Below are 15,167 nucleotides of genomic sequence, written 5' to 3'. Positions count from 1 at the left end.
GTAAAAATATTGGGAAAAATACTGAGAGTGACAGTGATAATATTGTTTAGTTTTCTTTTACGTGCTGACAGTGACAGCCTGATGAGTGTAAATTAGTGTATGTACTTGTAAAAGCACTGACAGTTACAGTGTTTTTTGTTGTAAATAATTGTACATAGTAATCATATAAGTATTGCGAGTGACAGTCACTCCAGTGTAAAAAGATAAAAGCATATTTTCCTATTCTATGTTCTGAAAGTAAAAGTTTTTTGTGTATAAAATATTATTTTTATAACACTGGACAGTGACACTGATGAATAAGGCAAAAAAAAAAAAAGATACAGTGAAAGTGAGCGATAGAAATGAAGTGCGAGTGGCCGACAGGAGCGAGAATAAAGTGCGTGCCGTAAGGCTGAATAAACTCGCGCCGCGGTGGTCTTCCTCATTCCCAGTCCACAATACTGGCAGTGACATTGATTTTTATTACCGTAATAGTGACAGGCAAACGTTTGCGAAGTCCTATGATGGAAAAAAAAGGAGTATACGTGTTTTTTGCCGAGAAAAGGCAAATGTGACAATATTGACGGGAAGATCGCCACCGCGCTGCATGTCGGCCGTGCGCTCTGTCCATTTTAGCCTTATTTTCAGTTCTTATTTACAAATACGGATTCCAAACAACCTGTACGTTGTTGTATAAAGTGTACTGTGACAGACTGAGGCTGTGGTAGAAAGAAAACCGGGTTTCTGGAGGTGTGAGAGTGAAGACTTTGTTACCCAACTTTGCAAGTCTTCACAAGTCCTTGGGTAGTCAACGAAGGCTCAACATGTGGCTCAGGAGATAGCTGAATGTAAGTAATATATGCCTTAAAAATTTTAATGCTCTAGGGTTAATCTATGATTTTTGGCTAATATTTTTCCACAGGTACTCAGACCCCGCTACAACCCCGCCACAGGGGGGGGATCGCGCGTACACAGCCGCGTTTTAGGGGTTAATAACTCTGCACAGAATAAAGCTAGAGAAAAAAATAAGGTACCATTAGAAAGTACTAACCTTCAGCTTTCCATTGATGTAGGTTTCATGACTTTGTTGACTTTCACAGGACGGGCAGTGCCGTTAGAAGTGAGGGGTGTAAAATCACTATTTTTCGCTCACACACCATTACCTTCGCTCATACACCATTACCAAATGCCAACCTCATTCTGATAATAATACTATAAACATATATGAACACTGCACATACAATAAACACCCACTCTGTGTTCACTGAGGCAGGTAAAAGGCACTGTAATTACCCGCACTTCACTGCCACATCAGCGGTGTTGTAATCACTATTTTTTGCTCACACACCATTACCAAATACCAACCTCATTCTGATAATAATACTATAAACATATTTGAACACTGCACATACGATAAACGCCCACTCTGTGTTCACTGAGGCAGGTAAAAGGCACTGTAATTGCCCGCACTTCACTGCCATATCAGCGGTGTTGTAATCACTATTTTTCGCTCACACACCATTACCAAATGCCAACCTCATTCTGATAATAATACTATAAACATATATGAACACTGCACATACGATAAACACCCACTCTGTGTTCACTAAGGCAGGTAAAAGGCACTGTAATTGCCTGCACTTCACTATCACATCAGCAATGTTGTCACTCACACAGCTGGACAGATACTGATGCGTGTTTGGTCCGGGGTGGGGTGGGGGGTCCAGGGGGTGGGAGGTGGGGCCCCAGGGGGGGGAAGAGGGAGGTGGGGGTCGGCTGGAGTGAAAGAACTTAATAGCTACTCTCCCTTGAAACAATTGGCGCACAGAAAAAACGCGGGGTATTCAAAATATTCACGAACATTCAAGAATGACACCCGCGGTTTGGTCCAGTTTTTGCAACGTCATTCTGGAATGACACCCGCGGTTAAAGGGTTAACCTCTTTACCCCCAGACACTTTTTTTTTTTTTTTTTTTTTTTTTTAATACATACATGGTCCAATTACAATGCTCCAATTGGCTGTGCTCCAAAATGGTCTTCTTCTCATGTAATACAGTACAGTATTTCCCAGGGACATGCAATTGGTCACTCTTGCCTTTATTATATGGAATGAGTAATCTAGCCTTAGGTATCTATGTTCCTGATAGGAAAATCCTGAACTGGATGATGGATGGATAGATGACTAATTAATTCATTTACTTGTGTTAATGTTCTTCAGCAAGAAACTCAACCACAATCTGAGACTCTTTTATAACCCACATTACATACTTTAAATTCCTTTTTTCCCAATTATTTCCAGCAACTACTAGGAAGCAATTACCTGGCACTGGCACTTGCTTTAGCCTTCCGCCCACAGAAAACATCAGCTGTTCCACAGCCAGTCTCATTTGGCTAAGGAATACCTTCAGTGGTGTCATTTCAATGTACAGGTCACTCGCACAGTACGTGTGATCACAGTGCGCGAATCGCATAGTACGTGTGACCAAAAATCATAACTATAAAACTCTGAATGCGCAAGTTTAGCCAACAATACACGAGGCAGAGGCAAGGAGTGGCCCAAAACTACTACTTTCCCTGACTACATGACCCCCCTCCCCGCACGATGCGCCAATAGTGACTTAGGGGCTCGTGGGGAAGTTGCTCAAGAGGAGTCTACAGTAAGATCTCGCCAATAACGACTTTGACATTAATGTTTTGACAATAACAGTAAGTTAGAATAGATACCCAGTTTCTATAATAATGTTTGGATTCCCTTGAATGACGGTTATTTCATGAATGCCAAGTTGTTATACTGCCAATACGTCCATAACAAGATGAGGAATGAAACAGACAAACAAGAAGAGATGAAGGAAATTGCCAAAAATGTGAGCAGCAGCGAGGAAGAGATGGAGGATCCTCCCCTCACCACCTCCCCTGACTCGCCCACTGCTGTCCCTTCCACCTCCACTGCCCCAGCTGACTCACCAGCCGCCTCCTCCTCCACCTCCACAGCCTCACCTGACTCACCTGCTTCATCTGGCATACCTGCAACCCCCACCATAATGACTGATGCTGCATTCTGGAAGAAATATAACATTCGACAGGCTGTAAATTTCTTTGTCAAAGCCTGGAACAATACAACACTGGCAACCGTTAAACAAGTGTGGTGTGGCTGGGGTGGCAGCAGGGACACTCTAAGTGCGTTGCCGCACCTCGGAATCCCTGTTATTAAAGTCCATCAGGCCTGTTGTCTACTGTTGTTATGGTGGCTGACCATATTTTTGTTACTGTACCTATATCTGTAGTGTATGTCTGAAAAATTTTCCCTTTATTAACCCGTTAACTGCTCATGGCGGTTTTTTGGAGGTGTCCGTGATGCGCAGACATTGGGGTAAAAATGATATTTCCCAAAGACCAAATTTTGTCTTAGGAATTGATAGAACACATGCCAAAGTATATAGTAACGAAATATTAGCTCAATATTTACCTTGGTAAAGCCATGGATGAACATCGAAGTGTCTGATTCCCTATTGGAATGTATGGTTTTCGTTTTCTTTTTCTTTTTTGGTTTCGGTTTTGAAGGCTCAAACATGCTTGCATGGGTTGGCCTTGGTCACCATGGCACTATATTCGAAATTCACCTGCGCACCCAGGGCTGTGTTGAGCAGTCACACTCGGAACAGCCCAGGCTGTATAGAGCAGTTAACAGGTTAATGTCTCTAAGGGTCAAAAAACGTCAAGGTATGAGGTGCAGACTCTACACTGAGTGACAAGCCAAATGGTTTCCTGTACACTAGGAAACCATTTACTATGCTGGGTGGTAACCATGTAACCAAATTTTGGAGCCTGGTGGTTTAGTAATTATTGCGCTCCAATCGGATTGAGCTGGTGAAGGTTTATATCCAAGGGGTGGTTGGGGTTGACTGCTCATGTAATGCCACTCTGGAATGAGTGAGGCTGGTCACTCTCATCTTAAATGTCGGGACCTACTGCTTAGCCCCGGGCTCCTACGCTCCTCATGGGGCAATGTAGGATTGGATGATGGGTGGGATGGATGGATGAGGGGGTACCGCCCATATTTAATTTTCCCCATAAGATTATGTATTCACAGTGTGCGATTTCACAGTGCGCGAGGACCAAGACTGCCCATCCACTTACGCACTGTGCAAGTTTACTGTATTATTATCATTATTATTAGTGGTAAGTGGGGGTGCTCACCATCACCTCACTCGATGTAGTGCTGCTCTCAGGTGTCTGCCCTTTCCTCTCTTCCTTCTTTCCTCTTATGTCTTGCTTTCCTTCATTCTTTCCTACTCTTTCTGCCTAAGGGTGACTTTACACTCCCTCTTCTGTCTTTCTTTCCTCTTCCTTCTGCCTATGGGTGACTTTACACTGACTGACAAGTCAAATGGTTTCCTGTACACCAGGAAACCATTTACTATGCTGGGTGGTAACCATACAACCAAATTATGGTGCCTGGTGGTTTGGTGGGTAATTAGAGCACTCCAATTGGATTGAACATGTGCAGGTTTATATCCAAGGGATGGTTGGGATTTATTGCTCACATAATGCCACTCAAGGATGAGTGAGCCTGGTCATTTTGATCTTAAATGTCAGGACCAAACTGCCTAGCCTCAGGCTCATACACTCCCCACGAGGCAACGCAGGATTTAATGATATATAAATGGATGAATTATCATCATCATCATGAACATCATCATCATTTATTCACTTATTTATATTTTTGTGTTCAGTAACTGAAGCAGTGTAGCAGTATTCTGAAACTGAGGATGCATGCTACTCTGGTACTTCAAAAAAGGCCTCACCCTTTGTTACAGGGGACATAGGTCGATTGAATGATGATTCTGCTGCATTAGAGTTGTTCAAAATTCCTTTCGGGCTGGTATCACTGTTGTTAAAGTTGAAATTCAAGCCTAGCAGGTCTGCTGAACTTGCTTTGTTACTGCTGGAAAAAAGAAAAAAAATTCTACAGTGAGATTAGGTAAGAAATAGAATAAAAATTTGGACTAAGAAAAAAATAGCAATTTCTATTGGATATCAGAATGTTTGTCACAGTCTACTGATTGATCCATGAAGCTCTTTCACATGACTTCAGAAAAGGATTCCTATGGGAGATGCTGTATTTTAATGACTTGGTGTTGACTGCAGATAATGAAAGGGAGGAAGAGGATAGATTTGGGGATTTGATAGATGGAATGGGGTACAAGGGTCTCAGAGTAAATGAGGATAAAGCAAAAATGATGATACTCAGGGCTGGTAGAAGTACTGTCAAAGCAGAGGGAGAGTTTTCCACAAGGGTGCAGGAATTAACTCCATCTTGTGCAGTGTTGGTGACTGTCATCCTCCATTCTCCCACCATGCCCTAACAATCCCAATCTACCCCTTCTCATCAAGACACTATAACATTCCTTCCTCTCAACTCCTGAATTACAATCCTAGCCCTCCTGGCCTCACATTCAAGGGCACAATAAACATTCATTTTCTCACTCTCAACCTGTGTGACTGAGCATCCTTTACTGTCCAGGTCTCACTACCACACAGAATTACACTCCTAACACATGTTACAAACAAGGATCCTTTAGCATGGAGGATGAGCCCTCTCACTGTGAGGAGGGGCTACAACTCCCTGAACTTTTTTCAACTACTCCTTACCCCTTCTACCAATGTAGCTTCAGGTCCACCACCAGAATGTACCATATCCCTCATATAGCAAGACTCCTCTACTGACTTAAGAGACTCCAGCAAAATCAGCATTATTTTGCATTGTCCCTCTAATATCACTACATCTCTTATGCACCCACTTATTACAAACACTGAATAAAATGGAGTTATTCTCACATCCTTGCTGTAAACAGCATGCGGCCACACCCCTTTTGGTCTGACAGTTTTGCCACCTGCCCTAAATATCATCACTTTTGTTTTATCTGCATTTACTCTCAAGCCCTTGTACCCCACCCCTGTCTCTCCACTCCCTAAATCTTTCTTCCATTAACCTCTCATTCTCCACAATCAACACCACGTCATCAGCACACAACACCTTCCAAGGGAGTCCAGTCCTGATGTCATGTGAGAGAGCTCCAAGCACTATTATAAACAATACGGGGCTTAAAACTTATACCTGATGCACACAGAAAACTCAACACTCAAACCTCCATTCACTCTCACCTGGGTGCAAGCACCCTCATACACTGCTGTAACCACTCTAACCAACCACTCCTCATTCCCAAGCTTTCTCATTGCCCACTTTACCACCTCCATGAGCACTCTGTTAAGAGCCTTCTCCAAATCACCCATTTCCATGAACACTCTGTTAACAAAAATAGAAGTACAGCTCTATCTTCCTTCCTATCTATTGTTTTTACAACTCTATCTTTCTTCCTCTATACTGTTTTTATAAGTCTACCTTCCTTCCTATATACAGTACTTTTTTACTCTAGGTGCTGCCAGACAATTTTACTTAGCTAAGGAGAGACGACAGGGGTCACTGAAGACTATACGTAACTCTTCCAGTTTGTAAAATTTTGCCAGGCTGAGCAAAATCAAATATAAAATGGCAAAAATGAGATATAAAATATGTCACTGTAGGGAAAGGGTTAAGGTCTTTTCAGATATATCAGATCAATTCCTGTCAATACAGCTTGTTTTAGGTCATGGCTATCAAGATGTGAATAATCAACCCTATCAGTGCCAAGGTTTTAGAGATACAGTGAACAACTTAATGTCTTTCACAAGTGGGTTGGATGAGTGGAGATGAATGGCCAGAATAGGTTATGTGTTGGATGGCAGGTCACATTGGGGGAAGTACAACCTATAAGTACTGGCAGTCACCTTAATGACACCAGTATTCACCAGATGAGGTCAGAAATGTGTTGTGGGTGTGATGTTGATTAGATGATGGGCTGGGATGGCGGCTGGGCATGCCTGGAGAAGTTCAAAGGAGGCTGGTAAAGCTGGGCTTACACATTCAAGAACTGAAGCCACAGTACTTCACGACAGGCGAAAGGGTAGGATTCGTGGTGAAACTCCCAAGATTGCTGATGGTTCGTGATCGTCCAAGATGGCCGTACGACTTGCTAACGATGTTGCAACAATTATCACGATTTAGTTACAATCGCATTACGAATGTCGTAATTGTATCACCAAGGATGCTTCCTGATTCGCCAAGATTATCGTATAAACGAGTCACCAGCATGACGCTAATACGACATACTTATGTTTTTTGCCGAATGTCTTGCACGATTCGTAGCACAGGTGTTCCGAGGGCTGTCAAACTACAAGAGGGGCGTACCCTGAAGAAGGCATTCAGAGTGGTACTTGCAGCTGAAGAGAAAACAACAGCAGCTTTCTTCTTCCTCTTCCTGGTTCCGCCTGAGAGCTCGGGCTGTTGTCCTCGTCACTCTCCTGCTGGGTGAGTGGTACATGTTGATGACCTGACGCAATTTCTTCATCTTCCATCATCCAGGTCTGATTCAACACCTGCTGCTGGAGGAGGAATAGTTGGAGGGATCTTCGACACCTCATGATCATCGCCAAGGGATAGTGTAGCACTGGTGGTGGGCTCCTCTTCTGATGAGCTTCTCTGCACCTCTGAAGGGTGAACCATACTGACGGTGTCGGTGACAGTGTGAGAAGGGCACAGCAACTCTGACAGAGGCACAACTGGGGGCAAGCCTACCTCCCCAGCCCCTTTTATATGCCACGTCATTCACCCCCATGACAGTACGCAGGACCATTAGTCGAGAGGGCAATGCTGCCAATTCGCAATGTCTTCGCTAATGGTTTTTTAACGCAACAGACATCATTGTTCTTTCGTTGTGTTTTCTAAACCACCAAGAATCATGCCGATACTTTGAAGTTGCTATTATGATACCACAATGGTGTCAATAAGATACTCTTGATTATTTCACAAATTCTGATACAGTACTTGTTGGCGTAGGCCACAAAAATTTTTGGCAGCCAAAAACTTTCGGCATGCTTTGGGACATTCCCATCACACACCAAGAACCCTGGGGATTATCTCACAAAGCGCTCTGAATACAGTCACAGTATGTGCCGTTTCTACACGATTCCCGCCATTTTGGCTTGTCGTGATGCATCGTGGCTCCGATTCTTGAATGTGTAAACCCAGCTTAAGGTGCAAGTTACAGCACAGGGAGCAAAAAGTGGGTGGAGTGGGCAGAAAGGATGAGTGGGATGAGCTAAGATGGTAGTGGGTGGTAAGGTTGGCATGAAGAGTACTTATAGTGAAGATGAGTGCTGTACAGAAGGCAGCAATGGTGGTGGAAAAGTTTAAGTCATAGATATCTCTTAAAAGTACAGTGTGCATCGGAATATAAATGGTGAGGTGGGAGTGTAGTATTAAGTGGATTGGACGGGGATGACAGTACGTAATGGGGTAGGGTGGTGATAATATGCTCAGTGAAGATGCATGTTGTAAGTACTAGTGGCTGGTATGGGTGTGGCAGATTTAATTCAAATTTTTCTCCCAGAACAAAAATAAAAGGCACAAGAAATTATGGACAAAAACAAGAACAGGAAAAACAATATGAAAGACAGCACGTGCTGCTAACATCCAAGGCATTTAACAATACAAATAAAATAACTAAAACATACAAATAATTAGGTTAACAGTTACTAAAGCCTACCTTAGCTGTTGAGTGATGCTATTTGATCGCTTCATTGAGGAATACAAATCTTGTGTGTCTGTTGATGTCCGTCTGGTCTGGAAATTAAAACATTATTATGTGATTTTTCTTATCCAAATAACAATAATTAAAATTCATGATAATCTCTATTCTACTGACAAGATCTGTTGACTTTTATAAGATCATATCCTATAAAGTAAAAATGTGCTTGACTGTGCTCTTCCTGTTCAATAATACTTCACTTGCATTTTACAACATGGCTCCTACCAAAAACCCCACAATGATCAAGTACTGTATACAGTAAACTCTCAATTATCTGCTGTTGCAATATCCGGCCCAATGCAATATCCAGCACTGCTGGCTTGGCTCTATTAAAGCAATAACTAGTTAAATTATGCAATATCCGGCGCCAAAATGGGACATAACTGGCGGTTCTATGCAATACCTGTCATCAAGGTGTATCAACTGGCTCATAAACGGCAGCCAACTGGCGATGTATTGCTGTATTTTATCGCTACAGGCAAACCCCGGTTTACGATGCAATTGGTTAAGTAAAAAGCCATTGCTAGGTGGGGTATCGTAAATCAGGGAAGATTCAACACGTAAAGTATAGGGAAGCATTTATAAGCCTTGGGTTTCCTCCTCACCAAGTCCTGAACCCACCCAAATGAGTCCTAAAAAAAATGTTTAAAGCCAATCTAAATGGCCTAATTTTTTTTTTTTTTTTTTTTTTTTTTTTTATGTGTCCGACTCTGGGCATAGGCTTCACAGCCTACTATCAAGGCCCAGCAGTCCTCCTACATACCATACACCTCTACATGTCACCACTTCGGCGCTAACACCCTGTAAAAGAGCTAACCGAAGCCTAACACCTTTAAAAAACTCACTTAAACCAATAAATAAAATCTGTAAATCATAAAAAATAGGTCAGAAAATATCAAACACCTCTCATTCACTTACTTCTTGTAAGTCCATGTCTGGTCCTGGTTGTCATCTTTGCTATCCCCCCCTGAGGTCAGAAGACATGTGGTGCTCCCTAGCACTCACTCATCCTACTCAAAGCCCTCAAACCCCATTGTTAAGCTGGGGCTTGGCCATCGTTAGGAGGGGTAGGGTACGGTAATTCTACTCCCATCACTAATCCAGGGTATCGCCTATAGGGGTATTGTGAATCGGGGTTTGCCTGTCCTTTATTGTATTTTATGCATAATTTTCATCTTTACTCATGGGAAAACTTTTAGAATACAGGGCTGAGATGGATAATAATGTTATATCCAGCTCAGCACCAAATATTGAGCTGATGGGGGGGGGGGAATAATATGCAATATCTGGCATATTGCAATCTCCAGCGTAGAGCTTGATTGAATTACACCAGATGAATGACAGTTTACTGTATACAGAATATATGAAAAAGTTTGAAAAATCCTGATATGAAAAACCTCCCCTACCTCTGGAAACTGGGTACACAGCATACTACCCACATAGTCCCTCTTTACAGGGAAAGAGAGATATCAAAACTGCATCAATCAACAATTTATGTTGCATGCAACCTTTTGTCAACATGGTATACTGGGTCAGGATGATGACACTGATAAAAGCAGTACAGTACTGGACATCCTTGTAGTATATGGATTTGCAGTGCATAGTACACCTACTACACAGTGTGCCTAACCTTCAGCATGGAGTATCAACTGTACACATATAACAGGGTCTCATGGTAGAAAGTGAGACAAATCTGGTGTTTTTGCCAAGTAAACAGTTCTCACCTGTACAACATGGCTCTTATGATTGGCACCTCTTCCAAGACCTTCTTTCCTTTCACCCTTTTGATGGCATTTTTGACATCAGTGAAATGTTTAGTGATGCATAAGTGCCTGACAAGTGCTCAACCCTGTAGTGGAAACACTACGAAAATAAGAAAAACACTTGTTTACTTGTTGTAGATGAGGTGTTGTAGATGAGGAGACTTACAAAGGACACTTGGTTTTTCATCACTGTAGCACATCAAACTCCAACAAGAATTTACTTCTCCCTTTAGAGTAAGTGTTTCTCTTAGTTTCTTTGCACTTTCACTGCAATGTGGAGCAACTGATGAGAAACATTAACCTTCTATCAAAAAAAAAAAAAAAAAAAAAAATATATATAAATATAAATATATATATATATATATATATATATCAAGGAAGGTGCTGCCCATAAGACCTAAAATACATGCAACATATGATTTATAGTAGTGCACATGGTTTGGGCAATACATAATACCTCCTGCTGTCCAAATTATCATGTACTGCAAGGATATACTGTAGTAAAGCACAGTAGTAATGAAGCAAAATATAGTTTACAGTCTGCATCATCAGTGTATAAACTGAGGTAAACTAATATAACATGCTTATTTCACCTTAATAAAACCATTAAATTCCAGACAGGAGACTTACAAAGGACACTTGGTTTTTCATCACTGTAGCACATCAAACTCCAAACCATTTTGTTAACTAATCCAGTTCAGTATTTCATTTGTTTCTGGCCTGCTCCGAGCTTACATAAAAAAAAAAAATAATAATAATAATAATATAATAATCAATATTTCAAAAAAGGTGTTCTATAAGGAAGAAAATTTTTTGTGATAATCATATTTATGGTTTTCAACTAGTTAATTTAATCCTATTCCAATTATTGCAACTACCAATCTGATGACCAAAAAATGTGCAAGTTTTAAGTGCCAAGCCTACATATATTTTAACTGATGCAATCATTATATCTGCCAAAGCAATTAGGCATTTGGAGACCCTAATCTGGGTCAGGTTAAGAATACCTAGCTCCTCAGAAGCTGAACCCTTCATGCCAACATATGGAGGACTTTAAAACCAGATATATCAGTAGGCATGAGATGGTAGAGGAAGGGGGATTGGGTAAATGGGATACTGTATTCAGTGTAACAAACTGGTGGTCTAGGTGTGATGGACAGGACCAAAACTACCATTATAAACTATAGGTGAATATGTGGTTTATTCTACCTGGTTTTTCCATGTGAAGCCATTACACTGTCTCCAAAGACTGCAAAATTTGTCTACTGTCGCATCTGAAAACTTTTGCATTGTACTTTCCACTCCACTTTTTTTTTTTTTTTTTTTTTATCAACTCTACATGATAGGTTTAAATGGAATACATCTTGCCATAAGCAAAAAGTCCCTTTTCCCTGAGGTCACACTCTATGGCTCTGCCCCAGGTCTTTCCAGTCTGTTTCTCACAGCCCTACCCCCAGTATTCACACTTCTCAACTTCGCCCAACTGTCATCCATCATCCTCTCAACACGATCTGGTTTGAACCCAGTGGCCTACAGTGGCCAGTTTCCTATATTACAATAGCATGATACCTCTGCACCATGGACGTATAGTACCATTACTTGTCTATAAAACTTTAACAGTCATTACTTGTCCATGAAACTTTAACGGCCAGTCATACATCATCCCCTCTGAGGTGTGAGGTCCGAGGCCAGACCACCTAAAACTAAGTGAATAATGCTAAGAGTAGATAACTGGAATTAATCTGTGCAATATCTGGTAATGTATTTTCCTTGCTTCAAAATCTAAAGTAATGAAAATGTCTTGCAGTCACAAGTTAGAGTGATGACTGCTCTTCATAGACAGGAATATTAATCTTACAGAAGTGACTGGAAGTTTATATATATCTCTATCATCCAATCCTTTGTTCATTAATCACAAGCATAGGGTCCCAGGGCTTGGCTACTTCGTCTTGACATATGAGGCAAGAGTGACCAGTCACTTGTCTTTGTGTAGTATTATGTGAGTATTAAATCCCAACCATTCCTCAGATGTCAGCTCCTATGGGCCACACTTGATTGGTGCACCTAAACCCACTACACCACCAGATATCCATGGGGTTATATGATTGCTACCTATATATTAAATACTGTAGTTTCCTGGGCCACAAGACTCCCTTTATCTTGTCACTCATCCCACAGTTCCCTGAAGACAGCACTCCATCATATAAGTGGATGGTGTGTCTCACCTACCACATTCTGGTATCATTTCTTATAATTTATATTGGCTCCAACATGCTTACATGCATCAGCTTCGGTTGCCTAATGGTGGCTCTCCATGCTGCTCGTCTCTGGCAACCATCTTCTTCAGTACCTTCTCCCTGAGGTCACACTCTGACTTTGTCCCTGGCCTTTTTCGGTCTGTCTCTTGCAGCCCTACCCTCGATGTTCACACTTCTCAACTTCACCCACATGTTACCCTCCTTCCTCTTAACATGCCCAAATCATCTCAATCTACCTCTCCTCATCACAACAGCAATACACTCCAATCTCATCCTTCCTCTCTACTCTTCAATCACAATTCTAGCCCCCTCCCCCTCCCCAGGCCTCGCATTCCAGGACGCACTACACATCCATCCAATCATAGTCATTTCTGTATATTTCAACCAACAAATATCCTCTTCCTTTACTATCCCGGTCTCACTACCATACAGCATTATACTCCTAATACATGCTGCATACAAAGATCCCTTAGAACGGCAATAGCTCCCTAAACTTCCTCCAACCACTCCTTACTCTAGACACAAAGCTAGATCCAGCCTCACGTCCAGCACATAACATGTCTTCCAATAACAAAACTCTTTCATACTCTCAAGAGACTTTCCATCAAGATCAATCCCTTTCATGCCTGTCAATCTCTGCATGTTCTCCCCAACACACCACACACATGAAATCAGAATTATTTTGCAGTCTACCTCTAATATTACCACATTTCTCATGCACCCATCATATCACAAACACTGCACAAGATGGGAGTTACTTACCACACTCTTTAAGCTTGATTAAATGAAATGGAGATAACATGAAAAGTGTGACTGGCATCACCTTCATTAAGGAGTTATATGACATTTTGGATTATGGCAGCCCAGCCACAGCCCTTATGCCTCAGAGGATATATTATAAGGTTGGCTGTTTTCATTAGTTATGTGTTCATGGGAATACTCTACCTGGACAGTAAAATATATGCCATTCATGAACTATTCATCAAGCATTATTATACCAACAGAAAACTAATTACCGGTAATCATTTGTTTCTAATTTGGCTGACGCTATGAGGATAGCACTCTAGATTGTAAAACTGTATATGGGAAAAAGGGATAGCCTGAAATACAAATATGGATCAAAAAATACTTTCTACTTGTAAAATTACCCATTATCATCCTTTTTAAGTAAAAATACAATGCCATTTAACTTTTAAAAAGTCTACTATAGGCTGCAACTAAGATAAAGACATTATAAGGAGTTAAAAAATATCCACTTACCTACAGTATTTAAAAAAAAAAAAAGTATAAACCATAAGTAAAATTTCAATGACAAAGTAAAAACACAGAAATATTATATTCATGCACAGGTAAATGCATACTACAAACCAAGATGGTCCACTTAGGGTATGTACATTATGGTACAGGTCTTTGTAAGCTATAAACACACATACTGGTATACAGGGACATGGACATCTAGAACATAGGACAGACCATGCAATTTCTAGCATGACAGGATGAAAAGCGGCATAGAGAAATATTTAAGTAGTAATATAAAACAAACTGGGAGTAAAAATGCCCAGGAACCAGATTCTCAAACAAATTTACAATCAATTCCCCAGCTAAGCCATGATTTGTTTTCTGCTGGAATGACAAAAATAGTGCTAAGACATCCTATGTTTCCCATTCCCCCTACAGAAACATTCTTAATCAACAGGGGAATACAGGTATTACCGTATATAACATCTGTTTAATGCAGGAAGGACAAAGAAAGAGGCGCGCAGAATTTTTCCGCATCTTTAGCTCTTTCTGCAAAAACAAATCTAAGTTACGAGAGGAAATTGATCATAAATATGTTTGTGCACCCTACCACAGAGTTGTATTGCAACTCCCTGGGACAACAAAAATGCTCACATACAGGTGATTGCATTTCCTATAACACAGTATGTAAAATGCACATTATTCTTCCAGTAATCATTGCTTTGATATTCAACTACTTCCTAAATTTCTTATTACCATATTTCATCTGCATTCTTTATATATCTACTAATAAAACTTCTTGGAAGTTAAATGTCCTTGGGCTAATGTCACTCATAAATGTGTAAAATTCAATGAGGAATAATATAACTCAACTGTAGAGAGGCATCAAAGCAACCAGTGCCACATTCAGCACAGGATTACACTTTTAAAAATTTAAAATTTCATCCTATTTATTACCAGAAAAATGCAAATACAACAGGAAGGGATAACACTCTTAATATAATAATAATATCAGTAATAATAATAATAATAATAATGATCTATCTATCTATCTATAGCCCGACGCCCTAATACCGCAAATGGTGGCCGCAGACAAAACGCCTCCAAGTCGCTCTATCACCCACCATTTGACTACCCTCCCCCCAACTCACTCCCCCCTCCCTCATATACCTCTCAACTCCATCCCTTCACCTCATCCTCGGTCTACCCCTCCCTCTCCCTCCCTCCACCTCACCTACATA

General features: G+C 41.0%; 1 protein-coding gene across 1 annotated transcript in view; it reads right to left on the bottom strand.

Moving 5' to 3' along the window:
• The window catches only part of LOC145416442 (F-BAR domain only protein 2), a 264,247-nt gene that overhangs the window by 33,127 nt on the left and 215,953 nt on the right, over positions 1 to 15,167 (bottom strand). The window contains exons 14-15 of the mRNA XM_080285396.1: positions 8,625 to 8,701; positions 4,785 to 4,921 (exon numbers count right to left, since the gene is read on the bottom strand). Of these exons, the coding sequence (XP_080141522.1) occupies positions 4,785 to 4,921; positions 8,625 to 8,701 (214 nt within the window). The remainder of the gene's footprint in view (positions 1 to 4,784; positions 4,922 to 8,624; positions 8,702 to 15,167) is intronic.

Source organism: Coenobita brevimanus, chromosome 106, assembly GCF_032717465.1.
Source record: "Coenobita brevimanus isolate Jiangsu-jjx chromosome 106, ASM3271746v2, whole genome shotgun sequence".
In the NCBI taxonomy this organism is placed as follows: Eukaryota; Metazoa; Arthropoda; class Malacostraca; order Decapoda; family Coenobitidae; genus Coenobita; species Coenobita brevimanus.
The sequence above is the reverse complement of the archived record's forward strand: the minus strand, read 5'-3'. Positions and strand labels throughout refer to the sequence as shown.